This window comes from Diospyros lotus, chromosome 8 (genome assembly GCF_014633365.1).
Source record: "Diospyros lotus cultivar Yz01 chromosome 8, ASM1463336v1, whole genome shotgun sequence".
NCBI lineage: Eukaryota > Viridiplantae > Streptophyta > Magnoliopsida > Ericales > Ebenaceae > Diospyros > Diospyros lotus.
In genome coordinates, this window is record NC_068345.1 from 16,155,905 (window position 1) to 16,164,171 (window position 8,267).

Below are 8,267 nucleotides of genomic sequence, written 5' to 3' on the forward strand. Positions count from 1 at the left end.
TAATAGTAGTAGAATTTGAGACTAGGAGCCAAATGCTACCCATATATAAGTTAATTTATATTAGAAAATTAAACAAAAACAATCTGCATTAAAAAAATTAGTAAAAGAGATGAGGACTGGCAATATATGTAGTCCTTCATAATAGTAAGTTAAGAATGGCCTTTCATCTTGGCAAAAGGGAGTGATCAAGTAACTTCAGAGATCATTTCAAGTTTTGCTGACTGAGAGACTAGCTAATGAACTCCGCCTTCAAAAATCAGATTTACAAACTAAGTCATAGCTTCATTAAGTCCTAAACATTATACTTATGTTTGAAACCTCAAGCAACTGAGAAGTTCTAAATTGGAAAGAGGTTCAGAACTTCAGAGTCATCAGATCAATATAGCATTTTAGAACATGTGAACAGAACTAATCAACTAAATCTTTGTCTTTGTCTAACATGGCACATGAAATGTGATTTTGTTAAATAGATCCCCTGGAAACTAGCAACACCAAGATTGAGCACACCAAAAAGGAGAGTGGTGACCAAGCTTGACATGTCAAACAGTAAGACAAGAAACAGCTTTAATGCTACAAGAAAAAGGTGTAAAAATAAGATCATGCACAGTTATGTTGGGGTAGAACTGCAGGACACAAATGGCAAATATTGTGGTTTGACATGGAGATAAATACAATGGAAAAGACTCTTTTCTCATGGAGTCTGCAAGATATGTGTCTTCATGAGAATATTACTAATAAGAAACAGGCAGAAGCAGAGTCCTATTTTGCTTAAGAGACTTGCCAAACTTGTTGCATTTAAGGGTAAAATACTCTCAATACCCCTAAGGTTTGGCTTAAAAATAGAAAGCACCCCTGACATATGAGAAATTGCAGCAGCCACCCTTATTGTGTAAACCATGTTGCACTTTGCCCCTGCCATTTACCTAAAGCCATTAAATTTTTGAAAATACCATCAAAATCTCTCTCCAATCTCACTCTCTCGCCCTCCCCTATCTCACTTTCTCCCCCTCTCATTCTCTGGCAATAGGAACATTTGGTCACGGCAACTTCCTTCTAGTTTTCACCCAGCATCTACTGGAGTCCAAGGAACTCAACAGATGTTGGGTTCAATGGAACCCAGTGTCAAATTGGGCCTTTTATCCCCTATTCTCCTTCATTCAGCCAAAACCTCTCTCTCTCTCTCTCTCTCTCTCTCTCTCTCTCTCTCTCTCTCTCTCTCCATCCCTATGTTGCCTTCTATGGACAGTTTTCTACTCAAGTAACAAATCAGCATTAATATAAAACCATGATTTATATTGCATGAATAAACCATGATTTATATTCAGACACAACCATAATTATAAATAGAAAACAGCATGGAGATTAAGGAATCGTGAGAGAGTGATGGTATTGGGAAGTCAATCAACAGGAGGTCTTTTATGGGAGTATGATTTCGAAGTGGTCTTGGATGCATGATTTTCTCCACCAAAATGCAATTCAGGGAAGGGATCAAATGCTCCACAATCTGATCAATTGGAAATGAATTAGAGGGAAGAAACCAAAGGCAGAAGAAGAGAAATCAAGGCTCCCTGCTGTAATGGTTCAGTCTTTCATTGAGTAGGGGGGGTTTAGAGGACTTTTTTTCTCTCCCCTTTCTTCCCTCCCCCCACCCCCATCCCTTCACTCTCTCTCTCTCCCTCCCTCTCCGACAATGGAACCCCAGCAATCACTGGGATTTAGTTCATACAATGAGGCAACGACAGCCACCAATGTTTTTATTTTCGTTTTCCCCTTTTTCTGAAATTAGAGAAAGGGAGAGATGAGAGAAAAAGTAGGGGCAAAATGATCAGTTTACCCTTTTTTTTAACAATAGGGGAGGACATTGCCATTTTCTAAATGTTGGGGATACTCTCTGCAATTAAGTCAAACCTCAGGGGTGGTCAGTGTAATTTACTCTACATTTAAATGCAACACTCTTCTCCAAGTTCACAGTAAACAACCATGTAAACCATCTTATAAGACATGCACTTGGGTTGGAGGGATCTTACTCTGTCCATCACGTACTGGTGAAAAGCATCCACAAAATGAAGAAGTTTTTGCTCCACTAACCAGTGATGCTTGCTGTTGATTGTTGGAGTACCTCTACCCTAAAGAGCCAAAGTAGCTAGATGAAGCTTCCAAAACATGAAAAGGTCTGAATATTCAAATTAGCTAGAAAATGGCATAAAAATATTTCTCGTGATTGCATCTTTCCATTCATGATTAAATTCAATATACATAAAGCTCTAGCATTATTTTGAAAGAAACACACACACACACAAAGATCAGGAAAAGAACCTTCCACATCCACCTCCGGGCCTTGTCAAGTGCAAATTTGGCACGCTTGACCTTCAGCAAGAAACACATCACCTGTATCAAGCACGGACAAGACCATTTAGGTATTTGACAATAATGAAAAAGCAGGTCTTCAAATATTACTACGTGAAAGCAATGACCTGGTTATATTTTCTGATGGCTTCCAAATTAGCAATAAGTTCAAGAGGCCAAGATACCTACAATGTTCAATATAGATGGATTTAGAGCTATTTGAAACAAAAGCATTGGTGTATTTAGAAAATAGACGAAAACATGCTTAACCAGAAAATGGACCTTGTATGTGAATTTCAGTGAATCAAGACCATCAATTCCAAAGCTCCGCCCATAATTTTTACGATTTGAAAGAATGATAGCTGCATCATGTTGCTCATCACTACTGAAACCATGACTTTCAGTGATAGACACAACTAAAGCATCTGGTGCACTCAGTAGCATTCCATCAGCAGAGTTTGCAATTGATTCCTAGTGTCAAATGATCATGATTCATTACTCTATTCCAACCAGAGAGAGAGAGCATCATGAACAGAAGGTGGCAGTAACCTTGTGTACTTAATGGAACAGCCAGTTACCAGCTTTGCGGCATATGCAATAATACATGATATTGAAGTTATATATAAACACACTCGTATGCACATGCATCCAAAAGAAACTCTCATTGATTGATTATAATAATTCTGCACAACTTTGAGTCAATATGAAGAGTGGGGAGACAGAAAAAGTTTAGATCACAGGAAGAAACATTTAAGTTAAAGTAGGAACATGAAAGAGAAGAAAAAAGTAAACATAAAAAGAGAAGAGAGTGACAAGGATGTTGGAGAGATTTTCAAAAGAATGGTTGTAACCTTTCACTTGTATGGGAAGAGATCCAAGTCAAGGAACTAGAGGATGTAACCTTTCAAATTCTATTTACACACATGAATAGTTGTAACTTTTAGTAAAGGATTGTGCCTCACTTGTTTTGAATTTAATTTAAGTGGTTATAACCTTTGGCAAAGGGGTGCACCATTTTGATAAAGGGTTGTAACACACAAGAATTAGATATATTCTTTTGTGAAGGATTGTAATACATGTGAATGGTTGTATAAATAGATTGGTGTGTTGTTGGATAAAACAATTTTGAGAATTCATATGGTTTCTCTCTCCTTGTTCTTCTCCTACATTCTTACATAAAACTTCATAATATTTGTACATACAAAAACCTATTCTTTGTATTCTTTTACTGCAGAATTAGAATACAAAGTTTCTTGTATTTGTTATTAGTTCCGTGTGTTCAGGTTTGTTTTCGAAAATTGCACATTCGTTAACAAACGTTGTTCTTGATTCCATTGTATCTTGGAGGCTTATTTGGATCCCTTGTGCATTGTGTTTTGGGACAAACAAAGTCTTAAGGAAAGCGAGTTTTCGTGCCTTGGAATCTTTGAGTTATTTCAACGTATTTTTTATTATACCACCACCATTGTTCTACAATCTTAAGACTTTGGTTCTTAAAATTGTGATGGCTCCACCGACTTCTTCTCTATGAGACTTTGCTGTTGATTTTGTCAAATTAGAAAGATTTGAAGGATCTAATTTCCATCGTTGGCAAAATAAACTACATTTTCTCCTTACCACACTTAATGTGGTATATGTGCTTACAACACCAAGACCGGAGGAAACCGAAGAAGAAAGTTTGGCAAATACAAGGGCAAGGCAAAAATGGGATCAAAATGACTACATTTGCAAAGGGCACATTTGCAATGCTATGTCAGATGCTCTGTTTGACCAATACCATAGCAAGAAGAGTGCAAAGGAGATTTGGGATGCTTTGGAGGCTAAGTATATGTTCGAGGATGCCACGAGTAAGAAATTTCTAGCCTCTAAATTTCATCAATATCGTATGGTGGACAATAGAAAGGTAATTGAACAATGTCATGAAATAGTTCACATTTATAACCAATTTCAACAACATGACATGAGAATGGATGAATCCTTTGTTGTATCATTCATCATTGATAAACTTCCTCCTAGTTGGAAAGATTATAAAAAGAATCTCAAGCATAGAAAGGATGATCTTTCCCTTGAGGAGTTGGGCTGACATCTTCAAATAGAAGAGGACTTTAGAGTGAATAACTCTGATGAAAACAATGGCCAATCTTCTAATGTTCATGTGGTGGAGGAAGAAAAATGTACCAACAAAAGGAAGGATGGAAAACAAAACTCTTCAAAGAATAGCAAGAAGAGAAAATTTGACTCCAAAGACAAGGACTCAAAGAAGAAAAGGGGGCCATGTTACAATTGTGGTAAGATGGGTCACATCAAAAAGGAATGCCGCCTTTTGAAAAAGCAAAAGCAAGATGGAAACTCCAACTTCATGGCTATGATAAGTGAGGTGTTCGTGGTGGAGAATGAAAATGAGTGGTGGATCGATTCGGGTGCTACTAGGCATGTATGTAAGAATCGAAACCTATTCGCCACTTATGAGTCTGTTGAAGATGGAAAAACCCTCTACATGGGAAATTCCACCGCCGCAGCCTTGCTTGGCAAAGGCAACATCAAATTGGAATTTATTTCTGGGAAGACTCTCACTATCACCGATGTTTACCATGTGCAGGAAGGTAGAAAGAATCTTGTGTCCGGTGGTCTTCTTAATAAGTTTGTGTTGTCTAAGGGAGGTGTCTTTGTTGGGAAAGGATTCTATTGTGATGGAATGTTCAAACTTAATACTATGAATAAAACTACAAATTCCGTTTACATTGTTGTTGATTATTTATCTTTATGGCATTCACGTTTAGGACATGTTAATAATAGAAGGTTACATGATATGAGTGTACTCAAATTAATTCCTAATTGCAAACATGACATGGAAGGGAAATGCAAAGTATGTGCACAAACTAAAATAACAAAAACACCATTTTCTAAAATTGAAAGAAAAACCTCTTTACTTGAACTTGTGCATAGTGATGTATGTGATTTACATAGTATACCTAGTAGAGGAGGGAAACTTTATTTTGTGACTTTTATTGAGGATTTTTCTAAGTTTTGTTATGTGTAATTTTGTTATGTGTACCTTATGCGTACTAAAGATGAAGTATTAGAAAAATTCAAGATATACTCGGTTGAAGTAGAAAACTTGTGCAATACTAAAATTAAATGCCTTAGAAGTGATAGGGGTGGTGAGTATCATTTCCCTAAATTTGGTGTGTTGTTGGATAAAACAATTTTGAGAATTCATATGGTTTCTCTCTCCTTGTTCTTCTCCTACATTCTTACATAAAACTTCATAATATTTGTGCATACAAAAACCTATTATTTGTATTCTTTTACTGTAGAATTATAATACAAAGCTTCTTGTGTTTGTTATTAGTTCCGTGTGTTCAGGTTTGTTTTCGAAAATTGCACATTCATTAACAAACGTTGTTCTTGATTCCATTGTATCTTGGAGGCTTGTTTGGATCCCTTGTGCATTGTGTTTTGGGACAAACAAAGTCTTAAGGAAAACGAGTTTTCGTGCCTTGGAATCTTTGAGTTATTTCAACGTATTTATCATTATACCACCACCATTTTTCTACAAAGGGTGGCAATAACATCAATGCACAATTCATAAAAATCCATAATAGAAAAACACAAAGTTAGTTCCATTCAATTTCCAAATGTATAAAACTTGTAAAGACATAATAATCTGTGAAGATTTAACTATTGAGCAAATATACCTGTGGAACGATTATATCATTCCCTTAAACTATCTCTTGCCAACTAAAATATGTATGTATATATATATATATATAAATATATTGTTTTCAAGTCACTAGTTTTGACAGGAACACAGGCAGAAATATTATAGGGCTATTTCATTGTTTTGACCTTTTACTCAAAACCATAAAAGTATAATCACAAAACTGAATACTATTGCAGAAGATATGGCCCTAACAAAATAGCAACTAGAAGTAACTATTTAGCCTCAAGATGCAGTATGCATAACATATTGTCCTCAGCAATGCACCTGTAATATCATGTTCAACTCAAAATCATCATCCCAAGATTCTCCCTTATCCAGCTTGTCAAAAATCACACATAAGAAGTGCTGCAAGAGATCACCTGGATGAGCATTGCAATTATTAGAACAAATATCTTGAAAATATCAAGTAACCAATAAACTAAAGAACAAAAATTCAGGATTGCTTGAATTTAGAAGATACCTGAGCCTAACAAGTAGATAGCACGTAAAACTCCCAGCTCATCCATCAGCCTCCATTCAATAAGTAACTTTGACAATATATTCCTGCCGATGTAATCAATCTGCATTCAATATTAAAAGTTTTAATGAAAAAAAAAACAGTATATTGGCAAAACAAACAGAACTTCTCTAAATAAATATAACACAGGTACCTTCTTCTTCATGTACACAATAAGGCATTCCTGAAGAATAACCACAGAAAGTGGACAAACTTTTGGCTCAACACTTAGAACCCAGCTAAGAACTCTTGATGGAAGAGTGCTGTTCTTCTGGAAAGGTAAGAATTCGGACATAAAAAGTTTTTCCTGTATCATAGTTTCATGTTAAGTGTTGGAAAACTAGGAGCTGCAATAAAAAAGCTATAATTGTGTAATTGCTTTGAGAACCTCAATCCAGAACTACCTGAAAAGAAGGAAGAAGAGTTGGAAAAGGGAATATTTCTTCCAACAGCTTCGTTTTATCCTGTGAGCGAAGATACTCAGATTGAGCAAACTGGAAACCAAAGGTATAATTTGTTCCTTTAGCAAAACGATTGGGTTCGTGTTTCCCACTGAATATAGCATTTCTTAAGCCTTCATCATCAAGAGGTGGAATATAGCATTTCTTGGACAAGTTCAATGCACTCCAGATATCCTCATTCTCATTCAGGGAGCTATGGCAGACAGTGGTGACTGGATTTTCTGGACAGAATGATTTCATAAGGTCAAAGTCATTGACTGTATCACCTGAAGCAATATTCTTTTGCTCCTTGTTGAGAAAGTCAGTTGCCTCAATCTCTCCCTTGAGACACCACATATCAACCAAGAACTTAGACCAAACCTTCTCTGAGCAAGTTGGAAGTGGGATGTCACCGCCCTTTCCACCAAGCTTCTGTTTTCCAATGAAGGGTCGAAACAAGGGGGCAATTTTAGAGTTTAATGGCTCATCTTGACAAAAATATTTAGAGATATGATCACCATGCCCAATAAGAGCTGCTAATGATACACAGAAGACCTCTGACAAGGTTAACCCAGCAATGCTCTGCCAGTCACGAGCCTTGCTAAAGTCATAATTATCATTGAAATTCCCACAATCAACAATTTCAATGTTAACCCTTCTTCCAGGTGCCAGAGAAAACATAGTCGGAGCATGCCGGATCAACTGCAATGATTTTCCAGCAGAAACAATAGCCACTGCTATTTCCTTGATAAAAAAAGGACAGACTTTAACATCTGTGCTGTTCTGTTCTTTTCCTTTCACAGACGTAGACACAGAAACGGATTCTCTTCCAGTCATGCCTTTCCTATCACCAGCAATATCAAGCTTTTGATACTGCATTCTTCGAAACAGATAGCTCATCTCCCAAAAATCAGCCTCATTGACAGAGATTGCTTTATTAGCATGAAAGAACATCTGGAAACAAGGACCATATCGAGAAGGTATGAGAAGGAAAAACATTTCAAAAATAAAAAGGAACTCCAGAATATAAAATCACTGTTTCAATGGTAGTAGTGATGCCTAAATGAAAATATAAGTTCAGGGCATAATGTTTCAGAAACACTTTGCTTGGCTAGACAGCAAAAAGAAAATGGTGATTGAAATGCATAATGCAATTGATCCCTCAGATGTACCTGTACAAATTATGACTATGCAAAGGAATTTGGATTCTCTTCATTTAATACTTGAAATGGAGAGCTCCATACTCCATTCCACCAAATGG

At 36.5% G+C, this 8,267-nt stretch overlaps 1 protein-coding gene across 1 annotated transcript; it reads right to left on the reverse strand.

Moving 5' to 3' along the window:
* Positions 1-1,925: 1,925 nt before the first annotated feature.
* LOC127807709 (uncharacterized) lies at positions 1,926-8,020 on the reverse strand. Its single transcript, XM_052345748.1, has 8 exons — positions 6,971-8,020; positions 6,721-6,873; positions 6,531-6,630; positions 6,335-6,429; positions 2,629-2,817; positions 2,475-2,531; positions 2,317-2,388; positions 1,926-2,126 (listed from the first exon to the last, which is right to left on the reverse strand). Exons 1-8 carry the CDS (start codon positions 8,003-8,005, stop codon positions 1,941-1,943), a joined length of 1,887 nt encoding a protein of 628 aa, XP_052201708.1. The 5' UTR covers positions 8,006-8,020; the 3' UTR covers positions 1,926-1,940.
* Positions 8,021-8,267: the final 247 nt, after the last annotated feature.

What these genes read in the sequence shown, in the direction of transcription:
- LOC127807709 (XM_052345748.1), bottom strand. Translation starts at nt 8,005, where the DNA reads ATGTTTTTCCTTCTCATACCTTCTCGATATGGTCCTTGTTTCCAGATG. An exon ending in CTCTTCTTCCTTCTTTTCAG is followed by an intron (nt 6,874 to 6,970) that starts GTAGTTCTGGAT and finishes ACTATGATACAG; the next exon opens with GAAAAACTTTTTATGTCCGA. An exon ending in CCATCAGAAAATATAACCAG is followed by an intron (nt 2,389 to 2,474) that starts GTCATTGCTTTC and finishes TGCTTGATACAG; the next exon opens with GTGATGTGTTTCTTGCTGAA.